General features: G+C 33.2%; 2 protein-coding genes across 2 annotated transcripts; one reads left to right on the top strand and one right to left on the bottom strand.

Moving 5' to 3' along the window:
* Positions 1–11,444: 11,444 nt before the first annotated feature.
* LOC137807083 (uncharacterized) lies at positions 11,445–16,433 on the top strand. The gene is made up of 4 exons (XM_068607530.1): positions 11,445–11,628; positions 12,118–12,470; positions 12,705–14,617; positions 15,911–16,433. The coding sequence occupies exons 2-3, from the start codon at positions 12,121–12,123 to the stop codon at positions 14,596–14,598; spliced, it is 2,244 nt and encodes a 747-aa protein (XP_068463631.1). The 5' UTR covers positions 11,445–11,628; positions 12,118–12,120; the 3' UTR covers positions 14,599–14,617; positions 15,911–16,433.
* A 1,321-nt stretch (positions 16,434–17,754) lies between these two features.
* On the bottom strand, positions 17,755–19,314 carry LOC137807081 (glycine cleavage system H protein 2, mitochondrial-like). The gene is made up of 3 exons (XM_068607529.1): positions 19,210–19,314; positions 18,278–18,558; positions 17,755–18,136 (listed from the first exon to the last, which is right to left on the bottom strand). Exons 1-3 carry the CDS (start codon positions 19,286–19,288, stop codon positions 18,011–18,013), a joined length of 486 nt encoding a protein of 161 aa, XP_068463630.1. The 5' UTR covers positions 19,289–19,314; the 3' UTR covers positions 17,755–18,010.
* Between the last annotated feature and the right edge of the window lie 386 nt (positions 19,315–19,700).

Here is a 19,700-nt window from a genome sequence, read left to right as displayed (position 1 = left end):
ATCGATAATTTAATAGGCAATTGCGCAATATGAAAAATGGTAAGTTAAGAAACTTTTATCAAATGTATTCTATTTATTATTTATTGGCCAATATCAACATTATATAAGCAAACTCTATCTAGTAATAGGTTAAAATAAAAAAAATAAATAAATAAATAAAACGCATAATTAGCATACATTAGTCAAGTTAAGTATGTCTCTTTAGACTAATTGAATTAATACATTAGCAAATACCTTTAGGTTTTTTCATCTCAATCATTTTCAACCACCTGTTCAAATTATTTTCAGACAAGTTTTCCGAGCTCTTTAAGAATAATTTTGTCAATTATATAAATAAATAACAATAGTAATAAAAATTATATAAAAGATATAGTATAAGTATTAAATTTGTATTTAGTAAAAATAATACATTTAACAAACTGATGGCCTTATTTATATTTTTATAGATTATATGTCATTTACACTAAGAGGATAAAAAGCGATTGTGAAATAAATGCATATTTATATACTCCTAAAATATAAATAAATAATTTTAGATTCTAAATTTATTCAATGTCGGTGATATTAATAATAATTGACAGCTGAGTCCAAAACTTCCATCTTTCTTACTATTTTGAAAGTGTCAATGAGTTATGAGATAATCTTAAATAAAAATACATTGTTTCATTATGTCAAAAGTATTTACATCAGTTAAGATAAGATATCAGTGTAATTGTCACCAACATACAAATATTATACATTAGTTCAACAATAACGTAATATGTACAAATATTACAAAAGTTGTGAATACTCACAAATATTACATCTCTTTGACTATAGAAAAAGGTTAAAAAAAAAGTTAATGTAATATATCCTATTTGAGTAAAAAGTTAAACATTTTTGTAATTGAGATAAATTTTTTTAGATAACTCATGTAATAGGATTGTTATTTAATTAGAAATTGGGAGTATAATTTTCTGTAATAATATTTTCTCAAACATAATCATAATATAATTTTTTAGATATAAATTCATGATATATTACAAAAATATCTAAGTTTTGCAAAATATAAAAATTTTACATCATAATAGAGAATTGTTTAAATATTTTACATCATATATCCTAAAGGTATTAAAAATAGGTTTTTTATGAGTCAATGTTATAGAGAATTTCTCCTAAAATTTTCTTGAATAACTCTTACTAAATAGATTTTGTTTCTATTTGTACAACATGTACATATGAACGAAAACATGAAAAAAAGTGAGATTTTTGTAAATCTTACATATCAATTTTAATAAATTTAACATACAATATAAACATTGAGGTTTATGACTTTACCTATAACCATAAGACTCAATCTCTATGGATCCATATTTCTTTTCTGATGATCAACTATGAACATCAAACATTACTTGGAAAATGATTGGGTAGTTAATTATTTCTCATTAAAAACTTTAGTGTAATCATAATTATTTTTCTTGAAAATATTGACAATTTATCAACCAATAAAAGATATATAAACTCGTTACCTAACATTGGCGATGTTGAGCAGGTATTGAACAGTCCTAAGCTTGGCCTATGAATATCCTAATCCAGGATGTTATTTTGGACTATTCATATATTCATCTACTTGATAAATACCTAATTATAATCATCATGGTCCCTGTCTTTCATCCCGCAATGTATCAAGTTGTGACTTCCCAAGTACACTTATACATTAGCTTATGAATATCTTAGTCCAAAAACAAAGTGAAGTTTATTTTAGGAACAAATCCTTGCCCAACAAAAGACCATTCAAATTTCTTGACCTGAATAGATGCAATAATATGGTGGTTTCATGGTTAGTGTACTTTGTCTCTCTCCCTATTAAGCAAATCAACATTTGGATGGATGTTGCCCTAGATATCTAGAATGATTTGAAAACCAAATACTCTCAAGGTGACTTATCTAGAATTTATGATTTTCCACTTGAGGTAGCTTCTTTAAATCAAGGGGATTTATTTGTGATTGAGTATTTTACAAAATTAAGGATCATTTGGGACGAGTTAGATAATTTTAGGCCTATCCCTATATGCACATACTCTGATACCATAATACGATTAACTGACACAAGCAGATAAACCCTAAGAGGGCGTCGCAAGAGTGCAAAGGAAAAGTAATCGGCAAAGTTAAGAATCAAGAGTTAAGGCAAGAAATCTTAATCGAGGATAAGAGAGAGAACAATGAAAGGTAAAAAGAGAAAGAAAAAGGCAAAAAGTGAGAAAACTGAATTCATAAAATGAATTTTTTTTTAAAAAAAAAGCAAAACAAATGTGTAGTTAAAAGGAACAAAGTAAAACAAAATTACAAAATTCAATATAAGGCCAAATAAGAAATTAAAGAAGGATTTTATCATGACCATGCATGAATAATTTCTTTAATTAAGTTTATGCTCAATGACTCATACTTGGTAAAAAAAACTAAAATACAAAATATTTTTTTTTCGCAATAGCATATATAAAACCTCTAATATGATCATTGAAGTGTATATCAAGATGTTGAGATTAAGATAAAGTTTGAAGCTTTCCAAATATGAACTGAAGATGAATAAAAATACAATCAACCAAAATTTCATGAAATATACATAATATTATTAAAATATACATACTAATCAACTAGAAAAAAATTATTTAATTTTCTAAACCGTCTAAATAAACAATTCAAGATTTAATATAATTAATTTCATTATTGTTTCATTTTATTTTTAAATAAAAGAAAATAAAACCAAATGAAATTAAGTTAATAATCAATCTTCACATCAAATTTTAAAAGAACAACTAATATCTACTAAATACAATATGTCACAAAACAACTAAAATATTTATTTATCCATTTGCATTAAAAAGAAAATTGAGCTCTAATTTTGTTTACAAGTTTTATAATATAATCATGGAAGAAAATATTTATACTATGAAGTAATAATTAAATAACCAACTATCCTTCAAAGTTATAGTTTTCCAAAAACTATTAATCTAAAATTAGAATTAGCCATTCAAATAGAGTTTGGCCCAAAAGCCCCATTATAAAAGTCAAAAAATACTATTAACAAATGAATGAATTCGAAATATATTTCTCATATTTTATAAAGAATATAAAATTGTTTTGCGAATATTTAAATTAAAAACAAACAAATGTAAAATACTAGTATTGATATTTTGTGGAATTATTTACCTTTTTCACGCTTGTTATTATTTGTAATGCTATATGAAAGGTGATTATTGGAGTTTTTATAATTAATAAGAGTTCAAAAGGATTTTTCTCACCTCTTGCAAATTAGATGATAAAAAACATTTAAAATTAACAAAAAAATGTCTTACTCTAATTCGTCCTGAGTCGTATTCTTTTGGGAAAAAATGGAGAATGACATTGTTGGTTGCAAGATGGAAAACTCTATATTGCTCGTATAGAAAAAAAAAAAAAAAACCCTTGAATCTAATGACATTGTTATTTAATCTTATTGTATTACATTATTTTTAAAACTTTTTGGACTTTTTATTTTAATATAAGAATTTTATAAGACTAATGATTTAATAACAAAATTATTTATACTTTAATTTTTCAAAATTATTATTTTTAGATTCATAATTCTTTAAATATCTTTATAGTTTCTTGCATGAGTGTAAGATTAAGATTTTCTAAGAACACTTAGAATATCATTAGATGATAAATACACTATACCTCAGTATCACTCCAGATCATATTGTGATAGAACTTGTTGAAGTGGTTTCAACCTTCTTGTTTTTATCATGTAATTAGAGTGTTGAATAAGATATGTTTGAGTTTTTTACCAAATTTATTGATAAAACTATTGATATCAGTTATTGATATCAGTTTCTTTGTTTTTTTTTTTATAACTCGTTTGAGTCTACTAAATCATTTTTTCTATAAAAAATATACATTGACAACCTTATTCCAATATACAATCCTCTTTCTTTATTTAAAATTTTAATTCTTTAAGAAATAATAAAAATACTATTTTTTAATATCATCAATTAAGTGAAATAAGTTATTCATATATTATTCCTCTTTTTAAAAATGATACATTCACAACCTAACTTTTTTTAGAATTAAAATAAATAGTGATAACAATCGCAGGACGATTTTAAATTTTAGTGATGTCATTATTAAAAAAATCATGATGAAAAGAGAATATTTATATTATACAAGTCAGATTTTAAATCCGAAAACAAAGGCAGTATTTAAAACAACTAATGCATAAAGTTTTTTTTTAATATTTTCTTATCAACATTGATAGTTTTAAGATATTTAGTTGACGACAGCAAAAAGTGTTTTTAATTTATTAACAACGGAAACACACTCCCGCTTTCTGAGTATTCTATTTTTAAATTTAAATTAATTTATATATACATAATTTTAAAATAATACTTTAAAAACTAAAAAAATGTTTACAACAATCATTTTAAACAGAGAAAATAGACCGTGGTATTTGAGAGGAGAGATTATGCTATTAAATATTTTTATTAAATAAAAAAGTTTTTTTATTTGTTAAAAGATAAAAATATTTCTTTATTAAAGGAAAATTGTAAAACTTCCTATATAACTCTAGCAGTTTTCATAAATTCACTTATCAATATACAGAGACACTTAACTCTACTCTTGGAATACTAGTACGTTGATTTATATTGTGAAATCCACAATGACGTGCACAATATATTAGTACTAAATCATCTTATATGAGAGGGTTAATTCAAATAACAAGTCAAACTAAATATCTTTCACACCACATACACATTCATATAAACCTTCTTCAACTCTCACCACCTCATAATCTTCATCTATATGATTCTAATATACCAATAGAGTCATGATACAACATTCTAGACGAAACCCTAATCAATGCACATCCTAACACTCTCAACACAATATTTCTTTTCTTGCAAATATCATGTCTTGTTGGAGATCCCACATCGACTAGAGATTAGGACATTTCATTGTATATAAGTGGGTGCAAACCTCACCCCATGAATCGGTTTTATGGAGTTGAGTTAGGTTTAAAGTTCACTTTGTAATATGTCTCAATGACATTTTCATAACTCTCACATCATACATAAGTACACAATTCAATCACAAAAGTTTAGATTTTCACTTGAGTGAGAATCCCCTTACTTGAGTAAAAATAGACTCGAGAGCAAGCCAAATTTTTACTCCATTTTTGCTTGAGCAAGAATGATGTGAGTTGATTTTAAAATTGCACATTTTTAGAGGGTTTTATTTGGATTATATATTTTTATTATCAAGATATGGTGAAACTCAATGAAGATTGCTGCTGGACAAAGGGAAAGAGTAGATTAAATTGAAAAGAAGATAAATGAATAATAACGAAAGAAAGTGGGCAAATTAATGAAAGGAAAAGAGAAGGGATGAAGATGCTTATGGAATGGAAAGAACGTTGAGATAATTGTGAAGAGATCTTAGGTGTATGGGACGGAGGGACGACGGAGGTGGGAGAGGGACGGAGGGTCGACGGAGGTGGGAGAGGGATGATTACCGGAAAAGGGAGAAGGCCATAAGTTTTCACTGGCTAAGAACCTTTCAACTTTCTTCTTCTCTAATTTCCCTGACAGTCACGAGGAATTTGAGATGTTTAGGATTTTCCAAAAGTGGGCTAGAGTAAGAGAAGTCTTTATATCCAGGCGCCTAAATAGATGGGGTAAAAGATTCGATTTTGTGAAATTCTACCAAGTTCCAGATGAGAGGAGGTTGGAGAAGCAGCTGGACCAAATCTTTATTGGTAACTTAAAGTTGTATGTAAACCTCCCAAAGTATAGGAGAGCAGAGGTAATACAAAAGGACGAGAAGCTAACTTCTTCTAGCAAAGACCAAATGCGGGCTAACAATGCTACTGGTAGGAAGAAAGAGAAAGAGGTGTGGCTGGAAAAAACAAGGTTCTTAGGTCGAAGGAGTAATAACTTGAAGCATTCTTATGTTGAGGTGATCCGCAAAACACCACAAGGTCTTTGGAAAGGCCCTATCATAGAAACCATATCAAATGCTCCGGAATGGCTGTCCTATAGTGTTGTTGGGTGGATGTCATTCGGTTTTACTTTTGCTCTGTGTGTGAAGAGTTTATCAAAGGAGGAATGAGCAGGATCAAGCTAAGGTATATGGGAGACAATCTAGTTCTCTTGACGCCTAAAAATGGAGAAAGAATGGAAGACTATCTAGTTTGCAGATGATACTCTGTTTTTGTGTGAAGACTCGTTCAATAATATTTTTGCTATAAAGGCTATCCTACGATGCTATGAGATTGTGTCAGGTCTGAAAGTTAATTTTCATAAGTCGAAGGTGGCTGGTGTTAAAATTAACGAGTATGCCTTAACCACTTATGCGAAGACGCTTAATTGCAATACTATGCGGCTACCATTCCAATACCTGGGGATAGAAGTGGGTGGAAATCCGAGAAAGAAACAGTTCTGGGAACCGGTCGTAAAGAAAATAGAAGCTAGACTAACCGCTTGGAAAGGCAGATTGTTATCTATGGCAGGACGGATATGCCTACTTAAATCGGTCTTCACTTCTATTCCTTTGTTCTACTTATCCATCTTCAGAGCTCCAACAGCAGTGTGCAATAAAATCAATAGTATTCAAAGGAGATTCCTATGGGCATGGGGAAAAGAAAACAAAGTGATTGTTTGGGTAAGTTTGGAGAACGTTTGCAAGCCATGTGAGGAAGGTGGGTTGGGGGTCAAAGAGACTAGGAATTTTAATTCTGCTCTATTGGCCAAGTGGAAATGGCGGTTGTTGAGTGAGGCGGGAGGGAAATGGAAAGAAATTCTTATATCCATCTATGGATCAGAAACGGGTAGAAGTCATGTAGGGTTGAAATACCAGTCGTGGTGGTGGAGGGATCTAGCTAAAGTGTGTGGGGAAGGGGACCAAGAAGAAGGATGGTTCCGTAAAGACATAGGGTGGAAAGTTGGTTATGGGAGCAGAGTTAAGCTATGGGAATATGTGTGGTTACAAAGTAGTAGTCTAAAATCAATGTTCTCTAGACTATACTCCTTGTCACTCGATCAAGGAAAGACGGTGGGAGAGGTAGGAACATGGGAGGAAGGAAGGTGGCGGTTTCAGCCTAATTGGAGAAGGGAGAGGTTTGAATGGGAGTCAAAAATGGAGAAAGAACTGTTTTCAACTCTGGATACAGGCAATATGTGTCAGGAAATCCAGGATCGCCTGGTCTGGAGGGAGGATCCAAAAGGGGCATTCTCGGTTAAGTCTGCCTACCAAATCCTGACAAAACGAATAACCATTGGTTCTTTGGATAGCGCCTATGGTGTTCTATGGCAAGCGAAAGCTATGCCTAAAGCGCTTATCACTGCTTGGAGAGTCCTACTTGATAGACTCTCAACCAATGCTAATCTTATTAGGAGAGGAGTTCTTGTGGACTCACAAGAAACATCTCAACATCTCTTCATAGATTGCGCGGTTGCACAACGAGTATGGTCTGGTTGTTACCACTGGGTCGGCATTGTGGGGGTTCAGAGTATGGAAATCAGGAATCACTTGGAGAACTTCTACCTAATTCATCTATCCAGTAAGCAAAACCAGGTGTGACGAGGAGTATGGGTGGTAATTATTAGGAGTATTTGGGAGCAGCGAAATCAGGTTGTATTCAAGGGAGGGGTTCCAGATCCAAAAGAAATTCTTCAAAATGCTCAGTTGCTATCTTGGTTGTGGTTAAAATACAAGGCAATTGGATTCATATATACGTTTTCATATTGGATCCTGAACCCCAATAAGTGCATCCTCGTAGTTCTTTGACAGTGTACTAGTATATAAATTGAGATGGTGATGGCATATCCACTTAGGCGGAAGTTGTACTTGTACAATGGCACAAGAGTAACTGGCTTTGCATCATTGTTTAAGTTATGCATATCAGAGGCAAATGTAGGATGGCAGATATAGTTGGTGATGAGGCGGGGGCATAAGAACTATGGTGGCAGTTTTGGTGTAGCTGCAGAAGTGGGGTTGGTCTAAGTAGAACTCCGGTTAAATCGTGTGCAGATCTGGCAGGGCGCGTTACTAATCATTTGCTCTTTTTGGTGGTCTATCTTTTGCTAAAAGTGTAATTCAACAAGTCTTTTTTGGGGGTGTTTGGTACATAAGACATGTAGCCCAGCTTTGCCCATAAAGAAACCAAAACGCTGAGAAGAAAGACTCTACATACCAGCAGCCAGAAGCAACAATTGTTAGCTAACCTTATTTGTAGTTTTTTGCAGGTACATCTTTAACCAAATGTGCAAGGAAGTAGAACGCTAAATGATGTTGTAATAGCTCCTTATCTCAATTGCCAAGGTTCCGTTAGCAGCCTGATCTGGGGTTTCTGGTGTTGTTGAGGCAGTGGCTTAGTTTCTGGTTTTTGGCTGACCGTAGCAGGATCTATAATATTGGAAATGGTTCTATGTTGCTAATATTGTGAGCTGCGAAGGCTGCAAAGGTCTAGGAGGTGGGAGGTAATTATACTGAGCATGCAGGAAGATGCTGTGTTAGAACGGATGAAGAAGGGGTCATATGGTTAATTTATGATGTTGGGCACAACCATATAGGGGGTTGCGATTATTTCTCTACCTTTTATACACGGTTTGCTCTATACATGACCTATGCAGGTTTCTCCTAGGACCTTAGCCATGTCAGTATGAGGCCCAACAACAAACTTGGCTCTTGAGGGGAATTATTAGTACAAGAATGGTTCGTTACTGAACTTCTAAGCTGATACAAGCTGGTCGGGGGTATCCAATCTGTTGCAGGTTTAAATATCCAAATATAGAACTAAAAGCAGGGACGAAGGTTGATTTGCTGGTTTTAGTTGGATGTTTATCAGCCAATGAGCCTTGTAAGTGCTGACATGCTGAAATGGAAGGGAATTATTATATGATGTGGTGTCGCTTTATGAGTTAGCATTTGGTTGCTGTTACAAGCATTAAGACCCTTTACATGTGCCTCTAATCTGAGGCCCAGTGTAAGCTAGGACTTGTAACTTAACTTGTATGTGGGTTTAGTTTAAATAAGCAAAGCTGTTAGGATTGGTCTTATTGTGTAAATTTTCTGATCGTTGAACTCTTAAGTTAGAGAATAGTTTGTAAAAGGGTTGGGACACCCCTTAAGTGTCTCTTTTTATTTTATTAATTCATTGCTGATAAAAAAAATGGAATGGAAAGAATGATAGTGAATCACGCCACTTGGGGGAGTGAGCTCCAAGATGAGTGAGAGATGAGTCGCCACTTAAACCAATCTCTACTCAGGATAAAACTTAGAGAAAAAGGAGAACACTCAAGAATTCACTCTAACAGAGTTTCTTTACTCAAAATTCAATGTGTTTTACAAGAGGGGAGACACCCTATTTATAGATATGAGTGCCTTGGGGAGCAAGAAATGAAGGAGAGGGGCGGCAATAGCAAGATGCTTCAAAATCTAGGTCTAGCCAAGGGTTGTCGCACCATGGAGAGGCTTTTAGAAGGTAGGTCAAGAGTGATGCACATGGGGCGACACATGGGAAGACTTTATAAAATCTAGGGTTTCTAGAAGCCTAAGCAAGCTTATTCTTTTTCTAATTGGGCCAATGTGAGCCCATTTGATTAAAAATTAATCTTGTCTTAAAAATACCAGAAGGAAGAACAAATAATATTCTGGCCCATGCCCCATTTTTCTTATTTTAATGATCTTCTTATGGATGGTGGGGCTCTGTGCTATTGACCTAGCCTCGAATAATCCTGAGATGATTGACCTAACCTCGAATAGTCCTTTGTATTATTGGTCATCTTCTTGTAAAGTTGGGTCATATCAAAGAATCTCATTGCTTGAGCAAAAATGAATCCGAGAGAAAAATAATTTTACTATCATATTCTAGCTTGAGCGAAAATCTTTTTCACTTAGATGAAAATATAAGAAGAAATTTCTTAAAACTGATTACTTTTCAAGCTTTCACCCAAAAATCAATATTCATATTTTTATTTTATGAAAACATATAGGACCAAAATGATATATGTCTCATTAAACTCCTATGTCAACATATATGTCTATACATTTATGATTCTAAACCAAATTCATTCAAATTCAAACAATCAACATTCATCCATGTTTACTCTTCAAATAATTCTTACTACAATTCAAACACATTCAAAAACTTCTTCAACGTCACCATCAATATGTACATTTCCAAATTTTCAAAGTCCATTATATTTATACTTTCACAATCAATCTCAATCAACCCATTTTAATTCACTCAACAACAAATCCTACAAAAATATTTGAAGTTTGTGACCATGTTACTTTAACATTCAAATCTTCTAACTAAGGATTCTACTGAAATAGGTGTGCTCACAAAGAACTCAAACTCCTAAAAAAATAGGGACAATTTAACCTGCACCACAATATCTTGATTAATGATCCAAACCTATCACTGGGACTCTAAAATAACAAAGACAAATCACGAAGCTATTACCACCACAAGCAAACACATACAGTAAGACAACTATTAAAACTCAAAAGTGAATCAAATAAAAAAGGAATAAAATTGAACTTAATTCTAATTGGACAATTTTGTTCTATTCACCGTCAATAGTTAGAGTCTACTGATGACCCCAGACCGTAAATCTAATGAAGGATATAGTGGTCAAAATCTTATACAGAAAATATAATTTTTTTTAAAAAATAATGATTATATTAAAATGAGTCTTGAATAACTATTTTTTTTATTTATATACATTTTTCATTCTAATAATAAAATATTAAAATACCATTTTAGTTATAAAATTTATATTTTTAAATTATTTTCTAAATCCTTATAAATAACTAATATAAACTAAACTAATTTATTGATTATTCTTTCGAAATTTATAAAAATTGAATCGCATTTATTTATAAACTATCAGTAAAAATTTAATAGCATTTAATCTTATGAGAAATTATTCAAAAAAGATTGAACTTTTGTTTGTTTGTAATGAGTTTTCGATTATTGAATCGCCAACTAATTTCATTGACGCTAATCCAACAATGATGAATTCAACATAAGAAATTTCCTATTACATGTAAAAGACTTAACTATTTAAAATGTAATAAAAATACAAATAAAATTAAATGTATAGTTTAAAAATTTAAAATAAAATTACAATTTCAACACTTTGTCTTCTAAATTATATCCACTTGTATGGGTCATAATTTATGATTTCAATAAAAAAAATTCAGTTTATGATTATTTTTAAAAGTGGCATGTTTTGAATTATAAAACAATTTTTTTAAAGAAGTTATTGTTTTAGAGAAGAAATATAAGAAACATAATTAATTTAATACAAAATAAAGTGTGAAAAAGGGACAGGTGTTGGGAGGAAAAGAAAATGTTAGTATAAAAAAGGAAAAAAGATTTGTTAGGGTAGAATGGTTGTAATAAAAAGAAGTAGAGTGGTGTTTTGTGGAAATAAAATCAGAAGGGTGAAAGTGAAGTGACATTGTCAATACGTCGTCGTAGAGTGAGACTTTAGACAATTTGGGGGTAAACACACAAAAACACACCCTTCTCTCTCCGATTGCTTCCCTCTCATCATCTCTGCAAACACCAACATCAACAATTGCACCCTCCATTCTGCATTTTAGGTTCTTATCTCTTCTTCTTCTTCTCCGTCAGAGTTTTCTTCCTTTCATCCCTTTTTTTCATTTCAATTGCATCCTTGCCACCTTTGTTCTGCTTTCTTCATATCAAAATAATATATTAGTTCACTGTTTTTTCTATTTTCTACCAATCAACTTTTTTCTCTCTCTAAATCATTGTTTTTCATTTGGGCAGTTCCTGTTATTTGTGTTAAAGAGATTAAATTTTTATCTAAACTTTCTATTGTAGACTATGTTGTGCTTGTTTAATGTGTTTCGCTTCTGAAATTTGATACCAAACGTGACCCTGGATTCTGGGCAGTGAAATTTACTTGTTGGGCCCTTGCTGTATGGAGTTCAGAATGCTAAATGCAAGAACCACTTTCTCTGTTTATTATCATCTACCCAGATATTTTGACTTTATGAGTTATGACATTGACACTTGCATTTTGTCACTGGTATAGAAATAATAATTATATGTTTGCTACTTGGCAGGCCATGACTACGAGGAAAGTTATTGCTATATGTCAATCAGGAGGTGATTTTGTGACAGATAAGGATGGATCGTTGTCATACAGTGGAGGGGATGCGTATGCAATAGACATTGATCAACAGACAAATTTAAGTGATTTTAAGTCAGAGATAGCAGAAATGTTCAACTGCAATGTAAGTACGATGATTATCAAGTACTTCCTTCCTGGGAACAAGAAAACACTTATTACAGTGTCTAAAGACAAGGATTTGCAACGCATGGTCAGTTTCATTGGGGATGTTAACACGGTTGATGTGTTTGTTATGTCAGAGGAAGGAGCTGCTCGAAATAACAATTCCAACATGCCTGGTAGTAGGTATTTTTTCACAAGTTCTGTTTGTTTATCACTCATTCTTATATAGACTTTCCTTGATACTGATAGCCATTTATCATTTATATAGTTTGTTTTGGCCCATAAATGCAGAAGTTAGGATGTTATAGAGTAGTGGATGCTGTGGCTGTGACCAAAAAAGGATGGTCATAGGATATGTTAGAATCTTATGCATTCACATGTGCAATTGAAAATCTTTTAGAACATTTGTTATTTCAGGTCAAGCAGGACAACTGTGTCGGAAGCCGTTGTTCCTGTCGTTGCTCCTATTGATGTCATTGTTGATGCTGTCCAATGCATTGATCAATTAGAGGTTGATGTAGCTAATGATGTCTCTGCACGTTCTATTTATACCGGGGGTAATGATGACAATCATCGTAAAGCTGCACAGCAGTGGGAAAATACCATCACTGGTGTGGGCCAAAGATTCAATAGTTTTAGTGAATTTCGTGAAGCATTGCATAAATACTCTATTGCTCATGGGTTTGCTTACAAATATAAGAAAAATGATAGTCATCGTGTCACTGTCAAATGTAAATGTCAAGGCTGTCCTTGGAGAATATATGCATCGAGGTTGTCTACCACTCAGTTGATTTGCATTAAGAAAATGCACTACAATCATACTTGTGAAGGATCTGCCGTTAAAGCTGGGTATCGAGCAACTAGGGGTTGGGTGGGAAGTATTATAAAAGAGAAATTGAAAGATTCACCCAATTACAAGCCAAAAGATATTGCTGATGACATAAAGCGGGAGTATGGGATTCAGTTAAACTATTCTCAAGCGTGGCGTGCAAAAGAAATTGCTAGAGAACAGCTTCAAGGCTCCTATAAAGAGGCATATACACAGTTGCCATTTTTCTGTGAGAAGATAAAAGAGACCAATCCAGGGAGTTTTGCAACATTCACAACTAAAGAGGACTCAAGTTTCCATCGTCTCTTTGTAGCATTTCATGCCTCAATATCTGGTTTTCAGCTAGGCTGTCGCCCTCTCATTTTTCTTGATAGAACTCCTTTAAACTCGAAGTACCAAGGGGAATTATTGGCTGCAACTGCTGTGGATGGAAATGATGGCATTTTTCCTGTAGCCTTTGCAGTTGTAGACACTGAGACTGAAGACAATTGGTGCTGGTTTCTGCAGGAACTGAAATTAGCAATATCGACATCTGAGCAGATCACATTTGTTGCAGATTTCCAAAATGGCCTAAAAAGTTCATTGTCTGATATATTTGAAAAATGCTACCATAGCTATTGTTTACGACACCTTGCTGAGAAATTGAACAAGGACTTAAAGGGACAATTTTCTCATGAGGCCAGACGTTTCATGATTAATGATTTTTATGCTGCTGCTTATGCCCCCAAATTGGATACTTTTGAACGTAGTATTGAGAATATTAAAGGTATTTCTCCGGAAGCCTATGACTGGGTAATCCAAAGTGAGCCAGAGCACTGGGCAAATGCATTCTTTAATGGAGCAAGGTATAATCTCCTTTCATCAAATTTTGGACAACAGTTCTACAGTTGGGTGTCAGAGGCACATGAGTTGCCGATTACTCAAATGATTGATGCATTACGAGGTAAGATGATGGAAACAATTTATACACGACGTGTAGAATCTAATCAATGGATTACAAAGTTGACACCATCCAAGGAGGAATTGCTCCAAAAGGAAACATTAGTTGCTCGTTCACTTCAAGTATTGTTCTCAGAAGGAAGCAGATTTGAGGTCCGTGGAGAATCTGTTGATACTGTTGATATTGATAATTGGGATTGCAGCTGCAAGGGGTGGCAACTTACTGGTGTCCCGTGCTGTCATGCCATTGCTGTCTTTGAATGTGTTGGTAGGAATCCTTATGATTATTGTTCAAGATACTTCACAGTTGACAATTATCAATTAACATATGCAGAATCTATTCACCCTGTGCCAAATGTTGACAGACCACCTGTCCAGGGTGAATCCACTGCTTTAGTTATGGTAACCCCTCCACCAACTAAGCGCCCTCCAGGTCGGCCAAAAATAAAGCAAGTTGAATCGATAGACATAATTAAACGTCAGCTTCAGTGTAGTAAATGCAAGGGACTTGGCCACAATAGGAAGACGTGCAAAGTTTCATAGTATCACAATTCTTAACATAGTAAGCAGCCCTCTCTCTCTCCTTGTGCAAACACTTGGGTGTCTGTGTACAACGTATGACTTCTATGTATGTATTCTTGTTACCAAGCTAGATTTTTGCATAAAGTTGTTGGGTTGGACTAATGGAGTTTTTAGACCTTTCTAACTTGTTATAATCTGTTGGGTTTGGACTTCTTTTAACACAAGTCCACTTCCACACACCTTCCAAAGCACCCAGACACTTCCAACTCAACATTTATGAGGAGGAAATAATTTCTTTTTCCCTGGAATGCTTGTCAGTGTTGGAAAACTCAAATACCACAATGATTCCTATCTAGGACAATTGTATGAGTTTTGTTGGTATTTACTTGTATGTTCTGTTTATCGTTAATTCTTTGTTATTAGTTTTGTTAATTTTTTCAGAATTTATATATCATATCAGTGTCCTTAAATGACCGTTTTAGCGGTTCTATGGTGCTGTTGCATTGCGGAATTCCTTGAATCCGTGACAGCAACTCTGTCCACTGTTGTGGCCGCAATGGGTGTCATGGTCTGAGCATACTCTTGTCATCTCCAGCAAGACTCTGGCCAATTGAACTTGACTTAATATTATGCAAATTTTAATACACTTATTTTATTTTCATATAACTTAATTTTTTTACACATGTATACTTTATATATATCATTTTTCATCAGCTACATAAGTTCTGCATGTTTTGTGACGCTATCAGCCATGTGACATTGTGCATATTTGGCTTTCCACCATTTTCCGTGATACGCGATTGTATCATATTATATAAGAAGACTATAAAAAAAAATCGATATTGTAGTTATCCCGATATCACGTATCTTGCTATAGCGTTTTTGGGACCGTCACTGCGTGAAAACATGGTTTAGAATTCATTCAAAGCATATTTTAGTTTGAGTTTATAAATCTTTCAACCTTAAATTTTCACAAAGCTGTTTAATATTTTTTTACCACATTTAAAAATCTCATGTTTTAACAAAATGTTGGTTTAATTTGATGCCTCACAAATTATTCTTACTAGCCAATTGCTGTTGAATTTATAACTTTTACACATGTTCCTAATCAGGGATAGAGATTCTATCTGTTGGGTTGACATTATGATAGCCTTTATACCTCAGCAGTTAGAGGTCTTATTCTTTAGTAATGTCATGCATACATTCTAATCTTTACATAATAGCATGTCTGATGTATATTCATACATATATATGTTTAATGCTGCTTATTTGGAATTATATGATTATTTTAACCAGTAACTGATACAAGAAGTCTGAAACATTTGTGCCACAGGGAATCTTCTTTAATCACATTGGATATCTGTGAGCTATTTCCAACAACAGTAGAGAATTGAGATTGAGATAGTAAGATACATTTTAGTGGCTGCATGGTATTTGGTTCGAATCTCCTAAATTCCTTTGCTGAGTATATAGAGATTATCAATTTGCCATATTAGTCAGTTTTTCTCTTGTTTTCTCCTGTCCAGTGTTATTTCGAGAGAACAAATTAGTTGGTCTCGAGGAGTAAATATTTTCTTGTATACTATTTAGATAGAAAACCAAGAGTTCCAGCTTAGGCTTTCTTTCCCTGTTACTATTTTCTGTTTATTTGATTTTATTTATTTAGAGGAATCTAGTTCTGGGTTGAAGGTATGCACTTAGAAGTTAACCTTGGCTTCTGTTTTTCTTATGGAGCCATCTTCATGACGGGTAGAAGACATTGTACCTGTAGAGATATATGTTGCACACAATACAAGTCTGCAAGAGTGCTTATATGAAATGTCTTTTGCAGGCCTGACTGAATGCCTTTCTCTTAATGATTTTTTAAGGTGTATTCATAAAATTTCCTTTCTCCCTTTCTCTGGGCAAATTAATCAAACTGATGTAGATTTAAGGTCAGCCCCAAATATATATCATGAGGCGGCCTTACTCAATCCAGTTCCCAAGGCCCTCGTGGTTGTAACTGATTGAGCAAAATTTGGCAGCAGAATTGGTTTAGATGGGTTGTAAACTTGTATTTCCCGTGCTTAAGTTTGTGTGCTAATGTAATTATTGACAGGAATGGATTACAAGGCAGGTAAGGTACATGTTAAATCAATTTTAATCTACACAATTATTTTATATTAAAAGACTAAAGTCTTTGTTTATATGTTTGTAATTTTTTTAAAATTGCAGAGTTTAAGGCGACAAAATAGTTTTTTGTTTTTCTATCGTCGCATCTTCATCAGCGTTGGTGTTGAAAAAAAAAGGTTTGAACAATGAGCATATTTTATGTTGCGTAGATTATATGAATGTTTGAGTATAAGGAGCTATAGTTAACATAACATGCTTCCTTTTTAATTGCTAGTATGAGCAGCCAGTGTTGCGCACAAGGACAACCACAACTTTAATAAGTAGTGTTAGCGTTCAGTGCTGCAATAGCCGTAAGCGATAGTATATGGCTGCTGTTTCTTTAAGATTTTAAATTAACTATAAGCCTAATGATTATCCTTCAAGCTTACTATCGATTAGATAGTAGGATAGTGAGTACTACAGCTACTAATTGAATTGAGTACCACAAAACCGAATTTTAATTTAAAATATGGTAAACTAGATCCATGATATGATAGGTTGGTTAAGGTATGTTTATCAATAAAAATTACACCACAATACATTTCTATGCTGTCTAATGCCTTTCGAAAGCCCCCTAAAAGGGACAACTAATACACACTGTTTGATATCTTGCTAGTAAGATACTTTATTGTTAGTAATAAACATCTTAAATTTAATATTGAAGTATTTTAACCAAGGCCTGTTACTTCTGCTCCTTTATGAACTAAGATGAGTATTGTGAGTTTATAACCACGATGAAGCTTTTGACCCTAATTCTTAGTATGTCTCCACAACGATACTGTATCTACTTTTAGTACCACATCAGTCTAACGTGATAAGTAAATCTTTTTTCTTTTGGATTTACTTCTTTATGATCTTCTAAAATAGGCATAGTTTTTTTCATTAAATTCTTTCTGGAATATTAAGGAACAAGACACCTACCTAATCATGGAAGAAAAGGTGAAATGGATTTTTATTCTAAACTAGCAATAAGAGTAGTTTTCTTCATGCAATATATGAAAAATGGTGTCTATCATGCGTAAAGAATGTGGTGGACCTTGGAATCACAATCCCATCTTCAATTCTTGATAACTACTGTCCAACAAAATTAGCATAACTTATAAAGAAACTAACCATCTATCAGTTTCAAATTTCCATTGCATAGAGTGAAAAATCATCCCATTTAATCAGAAGCTGGTAAAAATAGAGCAGTGAAGACGTGACACGTGTAGAAAAGGGAACAATCCATTTTTAGCTTTCCCAACCAAAACATGATGTACACCATGCAGAGTGCTGAAATATCTTAATGTGAATCTTCTTCTTCACAGAATTTGGAGTACTTTTCTGAATCCATCAAGTTGTTTAGTTCACCACTGTCACTCAGTTCAACTTTAATTATCCATCCATCATTATAAGGGCTTGAGTTTACCTGTATGAAGAAACGTAGAACAACATGAAAACACTTGGTGTTGAGAAAAAAAGAATTCGCACTACACATGCATAGTGATCCAAGATGTAGCATGTGAAACATAAAAAGTACAGCAGGGAGAAAAAAAAATAGTTAATGCACATAGTTGGCAACAAAACTCAGCAAAGCAGGAGAGGTATTAAGCTCTTGATTCACTTCAATCACTTTTCCAGAAACAGGAGAGTTAACATCACTAGTTGCCTTCACACTTTCAACTGCACCAAAACTATCACCTTGTGTAACGGTGGCTCCCACTTCAGGCAATTCAACATACACAACATCACCCAAATGATCTTGGGCATGATCAGTGATGCCAACGGTTGCAGAATTCCCATCAACTTTCACCCATTCGTGGGAATCGGCATACTTCAAATCTTTAACAACTGTAAGTATAACATGGAAGAAGCCAACAAGGGTAGTTAAGTTAGAGAGATAACTAAAAGTATACAAACATTATATATATTCAATTTGAATGGATCTCATCCTAGTTTCCTTTATACATTTATTTTTGCCCCTTCTACAACGTACACTATGATTACCAGCTCAACCATTCTCATTCTCCAGTTTGATTATTGCAACCATTTGGACCAGCAAGGCCCACCAGGTTTAGAGTGCAACATAATTAGTAGGTGACAGATAATAGTGGCATGAAGAATGTGAAGCAGTAGCAAAAAGGTCAAAAACTAATAATAACAAATTGGATATTGTATTTTGTTGGCGGGTGGGTGGGTGGTGCACTTCCCTTCCCACCACCGCTTAGAAAGCTCCCTGCCATTAAAATATATAGCCAATGTAAAGGAAACAGTGGAAAAAAGCAACGTGAACAGGGCCAACATATTTAAGATCCCTATTATTATACACACAAAAAAAGAAGTTAAGAAATGTGAATTTGTAATCCAGAAAAGAAGAGAGGGGAGATTTAAAATGCGAGATTGAAGTAAAGAGATGGATGAGATGTGTAAGTGATGAATGAAAGAAAGAGAAGAAATGAAAAAGAGATGAGAGAGGAAAGAAGAAGGAGAAGGAGAGATGACCATTAGAAAAGGGTCTGTGAGAGACAGAGATCCTCAGGTAAGAGACAGCTCTTGAAGCCCACAATTGCCTGCAACCCATCTCTCTCTTCTCTTTCTCTTCAACTCTTTCCTCTCATCACTCCAAGACTCCCATTTGTTTATTTATATATTCAGGAGTTGGTGAAAGTTTTTTTTATTCCCTAAAAGAATATCATTTTTAATCAAGAAAAATATTTTTTGAGTAAATTACATTTTAATCCCTTTGCTCATTAAAAAAACGACTTAATAATTTGTTTATTTATTTACTTATTTAATTTAATTTGATCACTAAATAAAAATTAATTAAATATTTATAAAAACAACACAATAAGGGTTGATTTGTGTTTTAGAAGGGTTGAATTCTCTTTTAGAAAACTTTTGACCACTTTCCACAAATATGATCTCATAGAAAATGTTGAATTGAGACGATAATTTTATAAATTAATTAATTAGTTAATGGCAGTTGTGAGCGA

The sequence above is a fragment of the Phaseolus vulgaris genome, chromosome 3 (genome assembly GCF_000499845.2).
Source record: "Phaseolus vulgaris cultivar G19833 chromosome 3, P. vulgaris v2.0, whole genome shotgun sequence".
In the NCBI taxonomy this organism is placed as follows: domain Eukaryota; kingdom Viridiplantae; phylum Streptophyta; class Magnoliopsida; order Fabales; family Fabaceae; genus Phaseolus; species Phaseolus vulgaris.
Note: the sequence above shows the minus strand (reverse complement) of the source record. Positions and strands in the feature narration are given on the sequence as shown.